The sequence below is a fragment of the Rutilus rutilus genome, assembly GCF_951802725.1.
Source record: "Rutilus rutilus genome assembly, chromosome: 20".
Lineage (NCBI taxonomy): Eukaryota > Metazoa > Chordata > Actinopteri > Cypriniformes > Leuciscidae > Rutilus > Rutilus rutilus.
In genome coordinates, this window is record NC_140225.1 from 13,025,102 (window position 1) to 13,041,191 (window position 16,090).

General features: G+C 36.2%; 1 protein-coding gene across 2 annotated transcripts in view; it reads right to left on the reverse strand.

Annotated features, from left to right (window-relative positions):
• The window catches only part of prim2 (DNA primase subunit 2), a 67,141-nt gene extending 52,483 nt beyond the window's left edge, over positions 1-14,658 (reverse strand). Inside the window, exons 1-7 of one of the 2 annotated variants that reach the window (XM_084390603.1) lie at positions 14,534-14,658; positions 13,980-14,128; positions 13,786-13,898; positions 13,233-13,327; positions 12,366-12,486; positions 11,219-11,314; positions 10,771-10,908 (exon numbers count right to left, since the gene is read on the reverse strand). In XM_084390603.1, coding sequence (XP_084246729.1) covers positions 10,771-10,908; positions 11,219-11,314; positions 12,366-12,486; positions 13,233-13,327; positions 13,786-13,898; positions 13,980-14,121 — 705 coding nt within the window. In that variant the 5' untranslated portion in view covers positions 14,122-14,128; positions 14,534-14,658. Of the gene's footprint in view, positions 1-10,770; positions 10,909-11,218; positions 11,315-12,365; positions 12,487-13,232; positions 13,328-13,785; positions 13,899-13,979; positions 14,129-14,517 lie in introns of both variants that reach the window. The other variant, XM_084390604.1, reaches the window with a different exon arrangement.
• Positions 14,659-16,090: the final 1,432 nt, after the last annotated feature.

Below are 16,090 nucleotides of genomic sequence, written 5' to 3' on the forward strand. Positions count from 1 at the left end.
TAAACATAAACATACAATTCATTATTAAAACAGACATCTAAAAATTTTTAAATGGAAACTACAATTCTGCACAATTCTGCAACCCACACACATTCACTTGACCTTGTTTAAAACAGTCACTGCTTTGGGCACAAACGAATTCCTATAAGCCTTCTTCCTAGCTAAGGGAGTTCTGAACCGGCAACCTGATGGAAGTAGATGAAAATAATCATAAAGAGTAATAATAGAAGCTGCTTTCCTCTTTACTGCCATATTATAAAGGTCCGAGAGGTGAAGCTGCGAGAGACCCCAGTAATCTTAGATGCCTGCTTAATAATTCTTGATAATTTTTTCCTATTTTCAGCTGAAAGTAAGCTATACCAAGAAACAATGTTAAATGTCATGACTGATTCCACAAGTGACCGATACACTGTTGTCAAAATGTCCTGTCTAACATTAAATCCTTTCAACTGTCTCAGAAGAAATAAACGCTGATGAGCCTTCTTGCAGACACAGTTCACATGTTGTGCAAAGGACAGTCGGCTGTCAATCACAGTACCTAAATATGTAAAGGATTCAACCTGTTCCACTTCCTGTTCCCCTAACCTAAGTGGTTCAGAAAGAGAAAAAGAGATTTTGGATGGACGAAACCCCCCACAACACAACTCTTTGGTTTTTCTTGCATTCAACTTTAGGGAACTGTCATGGAACCAGCCAACCATGGTTTCAACAAATTGTTTGTACATAATCAGGGACTGTTTATCTGTCATACAAGCCACCAAAGCCATGTCATGTAAGAAAGAGTATGCGCACTCTCTGTGACATGAGATAAAGACAATGTTTAAAGCATAGCATAAACTGATGCGCTGCTTTAAATACAAATTCAAGCTTTGTGATTAGTTCATTTAATTATCAGTCATGCAATGTACCATGCATTTTCCATGTGTACTGTATGTGAAGTATAGAGACATTCTCCCGATGGCCACTCCGTGCCTGATAAGATTATTACTAGATACACACCTGACCTTCTGTAGAACTTGGTGGCATCGTGTTCACTCTCGTATCTGAAGCCCTGACAGGGCTTTGACCACAGTACTTAACGTTATAAGTAACATACAAACACGCTCTGCACTCCATGTATAGTCCAGCAATGTCTTTTGTGTGTGCATAGATGCACATAGATTTACACAATTGATGCTGATTTGCACTTAAGTCCCTGCACTTGGATCCTTTCAAAATCATTAAAATGCATTTATCCATCCATTAACAGTCTTGTTATAATTTACTGCTTAATGCACTAGCAGACAGCATTATCACATGGCTGCATATATAATTTAAGTTAATTTACAAGCCAGCTGATTAATTTCCATGAGGGAATTATTTCATTGCATTTCATTTCAAATACTTGCCTTAATTAAGATACAGTGAAATATTGGTCTATTCAGAGCGAAACAGATACTGATAGAAAAAAACACACACACACACACACACACACACACACACACACACACACAAAGGTAAATCAGAGCCAATCCCCAAAGCTTTATTGACTCTAGTTGTTATCAGAGTCTCTTCCGCATTGATCAGATAATGAAGCGAGGAATGCATCAGCCCTTCGTCTGGACACACAACAGCCATGCTTGCTCATTAATCACCCGAGAGGACAAGGGGAAAAACAAACCTTCAAACTGTTCGAGATGGCCTTTCTGTTACGGAAGGACTCAGCATGATTGAAAGTTCGACATTGCCATGTTTTCAGCATGTGTCCATCCATCCATCGGCACCTCCACAGCCCTAGCCAGACACGCCAGCTACAGCCAAATGGCTAAAATTAGCCTCTAGATTGACAGCTTCAATTGAATTGTTGGTAGGCAGAGTGAAAGTGCCTGTGTTTTTCTACTCTACCTTGGTGACACTCAATTAGGTCAAGCTTTGGTTTCTAAAAGTGTGTGATGCCTAGCGACAAGGTATTATATTAAAACCTGGTGATAAAAGAAACACTTCACAAACTTAAACAGAAGAACCTAGAGTCACTCGGTGTGGAAAAACTGCTAAAAGGTGAGTATCTTAGGAGGCCATTTACAATCGTATCACTTGTGTCAAAGGTATTGAAGGAATAACATTATTGTGTTACAGTAAATACAATTAATAATAGTAATACAAGTAATACAATTAGTAAATAAATACAATAGTTGCACTGCAATTTTGACCAACAGAAATTAACAATGACATTTTTGGTTGATAGTCGAAAGAGAAAGCAGGCTGAAAATCTGTCTGACAAACTGTGAGAAATGATCTGTTTTAATTTAATGCAAATCATGTTAGGTGATATATTAACAAAAAAGATGTCACATTTATGACTAATACAACAAACACACCTCTGTACGTGGCGTGTTAAGGCTCTCAGAAAAAAAGTCTATGGAAGCATATTGTAGTCACAATGCGCGAGTACAGGGTTTACAGTGGGTTTACCACACACACAGTATAAGTACTCTACCCATGTGAACTGCGAGCCCAATACGGTCATTCACCATTGTTTTGAGGCTCTCTTTTTTTTTCTTTTTTTTTTAAGTATCGGTTCAGGCACCGGTACCGTTTTAAAAGTATCGATTTGGCACAGGTATAAAAAATAAAATAAAAAAACAATACCCAACCCTAGCATACAGTATCCATTGCTATGGTTATCACTGCCAATCGGGTTCAATTGCGCATTTAAATACGTTTGCCAATCCAGAAACTTTGCAATGTGAAGTCGGAACTCGGAAGCATGAAAAATATATATTTTATACAGAAACCGAGCAAAGATCGCTGTCATTATGATCACTGAAGCTGTCAATATCAACGAGAGGTTGAATCTCTTACATAGTTTAAAATTTGTTGGTTATAATGAAAGGCATCGCGAGCATGCAGAACTCACGCTGAACAAAAACAAAAAGCAGTGTTGAGCAGATTCTGTCTAATTAAACATCTGATTGGCTACTGCATTCACACGTTCAACAAATGTCTGTGATTGGCTACAAAGCTCAACACTGCAAAGACACTTTGCAAATAGAAACCATTGACGCTTTTCACAGATTGCTCACACAAACATTCAAGGGAGCATTTTAAAGCAGCTGGTTATTAGCGGGTCCCTGTACTTCAGAGTGGCAGGTATCGTCACATTAAGTGATTAAATAAATCTTTGGCTGAGATTAATTTTGGTGGCCGCCAAAATATTTTGAATGCATGGAAAAATATTAATATATTGCAAAAATAGTATTACAATTGAACATATCCGTTTTATATTGTAATATACTTAGATTATTTCTGTTGCGGCAAAAGAATAGCATTTATTTGAAACAGACTTTCTGTAAAAATGTTTTTAGTCACTTTCAATCAATGTAATGCATTCTTGCTGAATCAAAGTATTAATTTTTTTTATCTTACTGACCCCAAACTTTTGAACAGTAGTGTATATCAGCAAACAGCAACCCGCATGAGAGCCTGAGAGACTGAATGAGGAAAAAAAAAAAAAAAGTGAATCCCATCCCATTCTGTCATCCTTAGATGACAGAATTGAATTCATCCAGCAGTCTTCGGTTTGTGTATAGTTTCTCTTTGTTTTATAAAGACAAAAAAAAATATATTATATATATATATATATATATATATATATATATATATATATATATATATATATATATATATATATATATATATATATATATATATATATATATATATATATATATATATATATATTAAGGGGAAAAGATGTTTTAGAACTTATTTGATTTCTTTCCAAATTATTTAAACAGAGTTAATTAAAAATGCATTAACCGTGCCAAATTAATTAAAGTACCGGTAATAACTCTCGGATGAATCCACAATATTAACTTTCAAATAACTAAAACACTTGTGTCAGTTTCCCGCTCGCAAACACTTCTAACTATGAAAGATTTTTGCATGCCCCAAATTGCCAGTATCTATTTTTAAGATGTGAAAATTCCCACTGTTTCAGTGAAAGACAGCCTGTTGTTTCAGTCTAAAACTAATGAATTGTAAAAAGTTTAGTTTCAAAAACCTGCAAAACAAGGTAAACACACAAGATCAGACCGCAGAGGAAACTTATGATATTTTTAGATTCATAATTAAAACTAGCTCTGTTTAATGAGAAAAGGAACACTGACATGACCAAGTCAGCAAACTTGCCTAGTGATTAAATCTAGGAAACAGATTTCTGGAGTACAAGCACCAACTTTTAAACTTTTTAAAGAAGCAAAACTCAACAATATGGACGGCCAATGGCTATTGTAAGAGATCTTCAGGCACGTTGATGGAACTTTGACTAATGTGACTACATCGTACATTTGTTGAAAATGTATGCGTGTTTTATGTCATACAAGTTTAAACATTTGGTTTCCTGTGATAAAGTAAGCATTGTTGTTGAAAACAATGGCGATTTAAATATCACCAAGATGATGTTAACTGGCTAATGTAAGTGAGGTTTTGTTGAAAGAAGACGGTTAGCTAGAGGGTTAAAAGTGCTGCACAGTATGAAATCATTTGCCAGCAAAAGTGTGGTTCGTTAGTTTCATTCATTTACATTTGTTTAATTGCACCTATTCACTAATTGTTGGTAAAATGTTAGTAAAAATCTGAACTACTGGCCTGACCAGCAAAAAAAAAAAAAATTTTTTTATTATTGAGCCTTGAAAAACGCACAAAAAAGAAATCGTAGGAATAGCGAGAAAGTCAAAAAGCTTTAAACCAAACCTCATTACCAATATGACAGAAAAAGAATTAGTGAGATGGGGAAGTCTTTAACATGCTTTATAAGGCTCAGGCTAATAATAATTTACGTCAATGGACAGTCTCATTATATTAGAGGTCTTATTTTCAAAGTGTTGAAAATTTGCCAAGCGAGCCGCTTCATCCATGATGGCTTTTGAACAACGAGAGGGAATTACATTGACTTTGATGGAAATAGCGCTTTAAATGTCGGACCATAAGCCGCAGCTCAGCTTTGATTAAGAACGGATTCCCATGCCAGACGTTCTGTTTGTTCGTCATGGACACAATTAACTCTACATGACTACCTTTGTATTTCACCACGTTTTGTAGGCTGGTGATCGCTTTTTTGAAAATCGAACATGACCCATGGCTTTTGCCGTAATTGGCAAGTTGCCGCTTAACTGCCAGGGGAACCTTTGAAACTTTCAGACAAAACAAAGTTTCAGCAGTTTTTTTTAATAAGTCAATGAAACATGAGGAACAAACACTAAAATTGCAATGTCTACCTAAAATACCAGATCAAATTCATTTACAGAGCTATTTATAGGCCTTTTAGATGTATTAGATACAGAACAGAGAGAAAGGATAATGATCAGGAGAAAAAGAAACTGCACCCACTGCAAAAAGCTGGACATTTAAGATATAGAGGGTATGCATTGACGTCACTTTCCCACCAGAACGCGCCCCTTCAGCCGAACTGAGTGGCAAAAGGGCCTGCTGCATGACTGGATTTAATAAGGGAAACTGCGAAAATTTGAGTAAAACCAACTCGAGTAAAATTATCAGTTTAAACTAAAGGTTTGACTCACTCAATAGTGTTCCTTACAACTTACCAAAGATCCAGTGATCCATGGATATTGACATGCTGCCAGAAATCGTGTTTCCTGACATTTATGTGTGCCTGATTTCGACGCCAGGGAAATCCATAATGCAAATTTGCTCGTGAAAGCTTTATATAAATACAATATAGGTAGGTCTAAATCCAGGTGATTACCTATATCAATGTTATATACTGTATATATCATCCAGCCCTAAAACTTAACCTTATTAAAAACATCCAATTATGCAGAATATAAGATGGTAAATATTTAATTGATGAGTTGTCAATACAATATATAATACAATACAATATATAGGGTATGATTTTACCCCAAAACTGCTGCCAGTTGTTTCTGTGATTTGCAGCGATCCATTTGCTTCTCTTTTCTGTAGCTTTCGGCAGTCTGTAAAAATATACCTCAGATTTTGAGTCAAATCTATTTGTACAGTCAATCTCAACGCTCTTTCCCCTTTTAGATGCGTTTTGTGTGTTTTTCACAGCATTCACGTTGAAAATTAATGCTGCCACTCAGTGGGCATAACCGCAGTCACTCCGGCCGATGGTGACATCACGTGCAGAGTACCCTCTTAAAATTTAACTACATACATTTATGGCTTATAGTTTTAAACAATTTTACTGATGTTTCCAAGATTATCATAAGTTTTTTTTTTTTTTATAAACATCTATAATATCCACTGTATAATAACATTATCTTGCCAATATGTGCAAAACAACATAAAACACATCATAAAAAAAGTATAAGTATAGAAAAAAAGTATAAAAATGGTTTAGAGCCAAAGTTAGAAAAACCTGATCAAGTCCAGTCATCTTTTAGCTCACAAAAAAGTAAAGAAGAAAAAAAAGAAGAGGAAATTAATGCATTCTCTCACTTTTGCAAATATTCACCTGTAACAATTGCTGGTCAATGGCAGCTCTACTTAAATGGTCCTTCAGAGCTAGTTGATGCCTGGTAAAGGACTTTCAACCAAGCAATTGATTTCAGAGAGTCTCTCTGGAAATGATTTCGAGTATCATAAAAGACTCGTTCCAGGCCCGATTTATGGAGTCAGCAAGAATATGAAGATTGACACATTTCATTTTCTTCCAGCGTGGCCATCCCAAACGCCATCAAAAAGAAAATGTGCAGGCAGCATATGTTTTCATTAGCCAGGATGGATTAATGCGCAAGCTTATAGAGCTTCAATGTACTGGCAGGAGAGAGATTGTTTACTTGCCGTGTCTGTTCACTGCTTCGGTCGGACAAGAGCTTACCGAATAATAATTCAAATGATTTTTCTCGGAGAACATTCTGCCGAAATAAAACCCATCCCACCAGCTGTCCAACTGTCTGGCAGACTCACTCTGATGGCCAGCCTTGACGAGATGGCATGTAGATGACAAAAAAAAATAAAAAATCTGCCAAGCTGAAAGATAATTTACCATGCTGAGAAAAGCCTCTTAATTTTGCATCATCCATCTATGACAATCATAATATCCAACATTCAGGTGTGATACAAAACTCAGAAACAGTACGGTTTTTCAACTAACACAGTGTGTTTAATCCCAGAAGTGCAAGAACAATTTATGCAAACTACATGCCAGAACTAAATGCACAAAGCCTGTCTCTTCTCCACTTACCAGTGATCAACCGAACACAACCGCTCCCCGGTTTCAATTAAAATGCCCAATTAAACCCAAGCTGGGCAGACTAATGTTGTTAAGTAATTCAAGTTCACAAAGCTGCCCGATTTATTATTGTTCCCAATATCCTGTGCACATTTTAATTTCTCCAGTTATAGCAGCAATTAAATATGCTGCTGCATTGTTTACCATCACAGAGACTCTCATTCGAATCTCAGATATTAATGGAGTGAAGATGACAAACAGGCGGATATTACCTTAACAGCCATCACACTGTTCTGCACAACGGATGAAATATTTAAGCTGCGCTTCATATTTAGAGTGTTATTTTATACATAACCTCAATGAGATAATGGGTAAACTCATGCTCATCAAAACCTTTATGGAAAAACCGAGCACTGTAGAGCTTTAAACTGCTTTACCCTCCCAAAGTAAACAAACTGAAATATTTTTCTCTCTCTTATGCTCAACAAGGCTTACATTTATTTGATCAAAAATACAGTAAAGTAGTAATATTGTACAACTTAAAATAACTGTTTTCTATTTTAAAATCCTGTGACGGCAAAGCTGAATTTTCAGCAGCCATAACTCCAGACTTAAGTGTCACATGTTCCTTCAGAAACCACTCAAATTCATAGTTTTCAGTCACATGATTGGCCCGCGCGGAGACCTAGAGGGCAAAGCATCCAGAGAACTGCAGCACATCTCAAAAGAACAACAAAAGTGTGTGAACGATATGCACATTTTTGAACTTGTGATCCATATACAGCACCTGGTGCAGAATTAAAATCACAAACACAGCAGGACATTCGAAAACATTCGACGTGAAAAACACTTAAAGTGCCTTATACTGAATTTGGTCTTTTGATGTCGCTGTCACATTTGATTAATTTAATGCGTTCTTGCTAAATAAAATATCTTACTGACTCCATACATACAAATGTAGCATATTCAGTGCAGTGCTTAACTATTTTCCTTTTCAAAAGATTAAGCCTGTATGATCCTGTGTATTTTTTCATGTTTGTGCTTGTGCTGCTGAACAAAAGACAACAAGTAAGCAGCAACCCTCACGTTCCACATCAAGCACGAAAAGACCTCAATGTGCGGTCTACTGGGAATCTCCTGACACACATTACATTTACATGTGTTATATATGATGCAAGGGGAGAAACTCAATGGCAGGAATATAAACACAAGCCTTGTTTTTCAAAGGATAATAGCATATCGCAGGGAAGCATATTTTGCTGCCATTTGGCAGGGTTAAGGAAAAAAATGAAATCGAGTCGCCTCCACGGTGGGTACAGCAATCTTGGCAGGAGCTAACAGAAAAGCTGCTTTTGATTTCCTGACCAACAACCCTCCCCGTGACCTCCTCCGTCTCCTAGCTGCCTTTTAATCTCCGTCTGAGGGTGGAAATGACCCATGACTTCTCAGTGTGTGCCATCAAGCACTTTATGCTAAGCCTCTCCAAAACATCATCTCTGACGCCCACTCCTCTACACCTTTAAAAAAAGGCAATCTCATGACTGCTATAACCTCTCCATCGCGTTACCTTTCTAGTCATCCAAGACCACCTTAATGCAGCTCCCCCATCAACTCTAACTGTGAGCTACAAGCTTTATTTCTGTAGCTTACAATAACTCCCCATGAACCCTTCAAAAATAGGAAACCTTTGGATTTCAGTAAAGGAACACTAAATGTGGGGTTGTATATATCAATGAATTCTGAGTGAATCTCAAAATACTCCCAATCTGGTATAAAGTAACATCCCACACGATAATGCCTTCCTTTGGGTCATTTTGACCCAAAACTCATTTAAATTATTATTTTTTTAAATCAGAGTGGTCCAAGACCTTAGGACTTTTGTTGCACTTGAACCATGAATGCAAAATAAATAAATAATAATAATAATAATAATAAAAAAAAAGCTCAATTAAAACTAAAAATGCTAAAACTTTCCCCAAAAAAAGATTTTATAATATCTACATGTGTACAGACCCTTTCCAAAAAATTTGAATATCATGGAAAAGTTTATTTATTTCCATAATTCCATTCAAAACGACTTCCATAGATTATAGATTCAGGGCCCACAACTTAAACGATTTCAAGTATTTAGTTGTTTATTTGTACATAATTTGGGCTTCCAGCTCATAAAACCCACGAAAACAGGATTTCAAAAAATTTGAATATTACATGAAATCACACAGTAATTACACAGTGATACCATGGTCATTGAACCAGGTTTGGGTTATTTTGGCAGTGTGGGCAGGTGCAAATCCTGCTGGAAAATGAAGTCAGCATCTCCATAAAGCTTGTCTGCTGAAGGAAGCATGAAGTGCTCTGAAAATGTCCTGGTAGACGGCCGCGTTGAGTGGACAGCACAGTGGACCAACACCAGCCGATGACCAACACAGACTGTGGAAACTTCACACTGGACTTCAAGCATCTTGGATTGTGTGCCTCTCCATTCTTCCTCCAGACTCTGGGACCTTGGTTTCCAAATGAGATGCAAAATTTGCTCTCATCAGAAAAGAGGACTTTGGTCCACTGTGCTTTATTAAATCCAGAGTCAACGCAGCCGTCTACCAGGACATTTTCAGAGTACTTCGTGCTTCCTTCATTTTCCAGCAGGATTTGCACCTGCCCACACTGCCAAAATAACCAAAACCTGGTTCAATGACCATGGTATCACTGTGTAATTACTGTGTGATTTCATGTAATATTCAAATTTTTGGAAATCCTGTTTTCGTGGGTTTTATGAGCTGGAAGCCCAAATTATGTACAAATAAACAACTAAATACTTGAAATCGTTTAAGTTGTGGGCCCTGAATCTATAATCTATGGAAGTTTAACGTTTTGAATGGAATTATGGAAATAAATAAACTTTTCCATGATATTCTAATTTTTTGGAAAGGGTCTGTATTTGAATGCATACTGAAGAAGAGATAACCTCAAGAACTGACTTTAGGACCCAGCGGAACAGCTCATTTGTTCTTCATATAGAGCTATAAGGCCATTATTGGTAAGAGTTATGAAAAATTTTATATAATTTTTTTCCACAAGAGGTCAGCAGAGACACCCAAATTGACCCAATGTGAGATATTTTGAGTTGATTTGAGCTGGTTATTGCATGTATTGCAAGTTATTTTGAATTTAAGTTGAAGGTGAAGAATGTCCTTAAATTATATTATTTATTGATAAATCTAAAAATTCAAAAGGTACATAAATTAAATAGAAAAAATATTATAAAAATGGAATGATATAAGCTTTCTGGACTAAAAAAGAAAAGAAAAATTGACCCGCGAGAGAAATAGTCGTTACAGGATGCGTGGAGTGGATGAAGGGTTAAAGTAACATAGCATAGGCCCTGTTTACAACATCCATCTCGGTCAGCTTAGATAAACTGCCACGTACAAATTAATCTCTAGTGATCACTGATTGTTGTGGGACAGGTCTCAATTTTGTGACTATATACACATTATTTAATTCCTCAGTGTGTCATTGCACCATTTGCGAAGCATCGATAACATTGCACTCAAAATAACCAAGTTACTTACCGCAAGGGCTTTGGACAGTCTTGTGCGGAAGTCATTCAGAACAATCGTGACAATTTCGTTGTGGGGAATATAGGCATTGCCAGCCAGCAAGTAGACTTTCCTTGTGCGCACTAAATCCAGGGCATCCTGAAATGGGACCTTTGACACAGAAAAATAATAAGTTAAATACTTTGTTAATAACAGATATTTTTAATCTATTGCACATCCATAATATTGAAGTGTTACAGCTTATGCTTACTTCAAAAGATTCACAGGCAGGTCAATGAATAATGTTAATAAAATCTCATTTTAGTTTAAACACTTGTAACCCATAGAACATGCATTACTTTGATGATTTGAAGTGGGTCTTTCAGCATGTCGTCTTTTACAAAGTTTCAGAGACTCGGCATGAAATGGCTTTTCAGAACTCTGTACCACTTTTATAATTAGAAAGTTATTATTATCTTACTTTGTAGAAATCATATTCTTCCACTGTGATTCCACTTAATCCATAACTGGAGTTGATGAGCTTGTCTTTTAAGCTTTTCTTTTCCTCTGCACTAACCTGTTAAGTGAAAGGGGAAAAAAATAAATAAAAATAGCACAGCTGACAGACATTTAGTTTCAAGAAACTAAAAGAGATAAAGCAAGGACAACATTCGGCAAAGAAAAAAAGCATTTATCACCACAATTCAGAAAGCAACTTTAAAGATTATTGAATTATCATGTAAAAAGGTTATGACAAAACATATAATTTAGCATTTATTTAGTGACATAATAGCATTAGCATTTAGGCACCGCTCTGAAATCATATTAGGATTGTTAAGAGAGTGGAACTGAAAGATGAGCGATGTTTTAAGTGTAGAACAACTGCCCCCTACAGGACTGTGTGTGAAAGCACATTTAACTTCCACTGGGTACATGTCTAAAACATCAATGATCATGATGGGATCTTTCAAATTAGAAAGTTAAATCAAGGTTTTAGCAGGGGCATGTACTAAACAATTCCCATGTTTCAGTTACAAGACAGATGGAAGTGATCTGTCAGTAGAGTATGTTGGGAATCACAAGAGTTCTGAATCTGATTAGGACAGAAAACACCACATACAGTACAGATGAGAGAAATAACTATATATTGCGTCTGTAAAAATACACACTTCGAACAATGGTAAAAAAAAAAAATAGATTAAGAATAGATCAAGTTAGTTATTGCAATTACTTTTCAGGTTTATAGTTTTTGTAATCTAAATTAAAGGATTAGTTCACCCAAATATGAATCACTTACTCACTCTCATGTCATTCCAAACCCATAAGACTTTCGTTCATTTTCAAAACACAAATGAAGATATTTTAATGAAATCTGAAAAATGTCTGTCCCGACTGACAGTCCTCAAAAAGTTCATAGAGCGATCATAAAAACTAATCCATATGAATTGAGCGGTTTAGTTCAAATTGTCTGAAGAGACACGATCGCTTTATATGATGAACAGATTTAGGCTTTTAATTGCAATTGACGTTTGTTTTTGTTTTTTGGGTGAACTAACCCTTTAAATGAACAGATTTTTTTCTTTTCTGTGAGGTTTCAACAGTGAGATTAATATGTAAAATAGCCTTACCGTCTCGTACTTCAAATTATTTTTATGCAAAAAGTCAGTCTTGTGCTTTGAAGAAAGGTAATTGAACCGGTAACGGAAAAGATCCATTTCCTGTTGGATAAACCATCGCCTGAGGTCCTCCCTAGAATGAAATAAAAGTCTAAGGCTTAATTTACACCTTAATTAACACTGCCAATGTTAATTTAAAAATGTGTCTATACATGATCTTCAATATATACATTTGAAATGAATAGGGCTTGGGAGCAAACCCCAGCGTAGCTGAAGCTATTATGTTTGGCTTTAACTAAAGGCAAACTCACACTACACAACTTTTGGACTGATTTTGCTGTTGCAGACAGATTTCTATGGCCTGCGACAAAACCCTTGGATCGCGGCCTAATTGAGTATGAGGTCTCTACAGAACAAAAGTGGCCTTTTCTAAATTTGTGGGCGTTTCTACATCATGCAATGAAAATTATGCCCTTTACCTGACCCCATCCCTAAACAACTGTAACCGTGATGCGAGGAAATCAGGTAACGAGGTTGAAAATGGCCCGCTGTTTTGGCTTTGCGCACCGATCTGGTAACTCCCATTAATGTCCTGCAGAGACCTATACTTGGCCAAATCGGTGCCTCTTGCGGTCGGCTTGGCTTGTTAAATATGAGATCTGCTGTGACACGAAGATGACAGATGACCAGAAACCTTGTTGTGTAGTGTGAGCACCACATCGTAGTCTTACAGCCCTGTAGTGTGAGCTTGCCTTAAGATTATTAATGTTTCATATATACATATTCATAGCATTAATTTTAACACACTAACAAAGACAGATTAGAGTTAGACAATTTTTGTTTGTCTGTATCAGTACCTCCTAAATTAAGAATACTTACGTCTGGCAATAAGCCAAGCGTAGAATGAAATGGGAGATATGGTCTTTTCTTCGTTTCTCATATTCAGATGTTCCTCCTTGAACCTTTAGGTCACCCTGGGTTATTAGGAGATTGTTGAGGGGGGAAAAAAAGATATAAAATACATGGAGTGCACTCATTTAAAAAGAGTTTGCGATAAAAAGACAAAGTCATCATAAAATTCATAATTTTTCTATGACCAATGACCAAAGCATAATGAAATTAAAATATACTCCCTCTTTTTAATTTGAGGAGGTGAAACATTGTATTGGGTGTGGGATAGTTTCATTATAGACTCGTTAAAAGCTAACATCAAAGAAGTAATGCCTGTAAAGAAGAAAACTATTTTTAACAAAATGATTAACGATTAATTCTGCTGGCACACACAAGTGCTGAATGTCCGGTGTGGTGTTGCGAAATAAAATGTATGCAATAAACATTAAAAATAGCACCACAAAATCTCAGCATCACTGTATCCCCGTAGGTAAATAAATAAATAAATAAATACAAGTGTATATGAAGAATGTGTCCTCACCAATTCCGTCCTGAGTGGGAAGTTCAGACTTGATAATTCAGCTTCCAATTTCTTCATGTATTGATCTGTATTTTTCACATAGCTCACACCAAGATTTTCCACAGTCTTGAGCACTTAATTAATCATATAAATATATTAGTAGAATATTAAAATAATTCTCATTTAAAAACACCTGTCACATGCAGATGACTCACATTTCAACCTCTCCACTGCTAAGGTTTCAAACTCAGCGAGAGAGATGTTGTCCAGCGGAGGCTGTCCATAGAACTGAAGACAGTGATCATACAGATCATTCTGAGAGCTGCCGATCTTCTTTCTTCTGCCTAGAAACTGCATTGCAATTCTAGACACAGAGTGTTAACAATAAGTTTACAAAACTGGAAAATGTCTTTTAAAAACATTATGATCTGATCAATATGAAAATATTAATAGACCTATAGCAATTCAATGAGAAAAGAGGTTGACGATTAATACACACACAGAAACAGACCCACATTACAGTACAGCTCGCATGCCATAAATTGCAACAATAATTTACTTAAATAATGAATTATAACTTGATTCATGCTAAGTTAACCAGCTAACGTTAACATAGTTCATAGTTAGCAGGCAATACAATCTGTTGTCTGTCAGCAGTCTAAGTCCTCGTGCGTATTTAACGTTAAAATACGTGCATGCCAACATTTTCATGTGTCTTTACGAAAAACACATATTTACTACACGTAAGTTAACTGACAACGAAACTCACACTTCAAAAACAATCGCTGCTTGTCTCTTCCTGAGCGTGAATCCCGCCAAAGCGCTGACGTTCCAAACAAAGCGCGCCTATATGACGTCACTCTCAAAGTTCACCAATCATGTTCTGCGAAGGGCTGTTTCCGGGTGCTGTTTTGTCCTGTGCTTTCTGTTGGTGATGGAAAGTCTGAATCATTTCCGCGAATCGGTTCTTTCGAACAGCTCGATTCAAAGAATATTTTATATTATTCAAAGCTACATTTTTTCCGCCTCAAGCTACTACTGGATCAACCATCCTTTTACATCGTGACGTATTACTTTTTTCACGTGGTCACTGACGTTCCAATAAAGCCATATTTATGGCATAAAACTGTAAAGTCGTAAACACATTAGGGACGTTTTATTTGTCAGTAACTTTTGCACCACCAGTTAAATGTTCGGTTCAAACCAAATGCTCACTTTCGATTCTCTTTTTTTGGTGACAAACTCAATTGATTCATTGAAAAGTTTCTACTCAACTAACTGTTACTTTTGTGAACCCGTTAAGTAAGACGTGCATGATTGAGATCTATTCTAAATTCGTAATAGTTTATATGTGACTGTAATTTAACTGTTATCGTCTTGTTGTGAGCAACAACTACACTTTGACCAACAATTAAGTGTTGCCTGTTTTATGCACAAACTTATTTATCCTTTACTTAAAAGGGTACGGTTTAAAATACCCTTTTACTTTTCTTAGCTAATGTCACTAAGGAATACTTTGCCACTAACTTAGCTAGACTATATGAAAAGGGTTTATTTGAACTGCATTAATGTTTGTTTTTTTAACTTGAGTAAAGCTGCTTTCAATAATTTGTGATTCCATTTGAATTATTTTAATTTGTTATTATAGAGCACACAATTGTCCATTTTTCATTTTTTTTTTCTCACTTCAAGTTCTTTCTAGCTCTTTTCATCTTCATGTTTTTGCTCAACTTTTCATGATGCATAGTGTATCTGCTATCATTGTAATCAAATAAGAAAGTTTGGGCATATTCCATAAATGCACTCCAAAATTACACTGAACAAAACTCCATGATTGCACTGAACAAAACTCCATAATTACACTGAACAAAACTCCATAATTGCACTGAACAAAACTCCATAACTGCACTGAACAAAAATATAGGCATACCTATATGACATATAACCTTGTTGCTTCAGGTTCCACACACAAAAAAATACACTAGTAACAGATTGTTCATTCTGATCAAAGAGATACTTACTGTACTTCCTTATCCCACCCACACATGCCATTCTGTAAACATGTGACTTATGTGACCAAACCAGCTGACTGTATCATTCTTATCAATGGTTCTTGTGAGAGAACTCATTGTGCTCTCACCTCTCAGGCAGAACGGCTCAATGCTTTCTTCCAGCAGGCCCTGCTCTAAATCGCATTATTTGATCCCTCAGCAGTTTTATGTCCAGAAATGATTTGTTTAGACGTCCTTTTAATATCACTGAAGAAGATCCAAAAACAAATGGATCTGTATGTTCATAATTTGTACTTAAAATACCAGCATCTGCC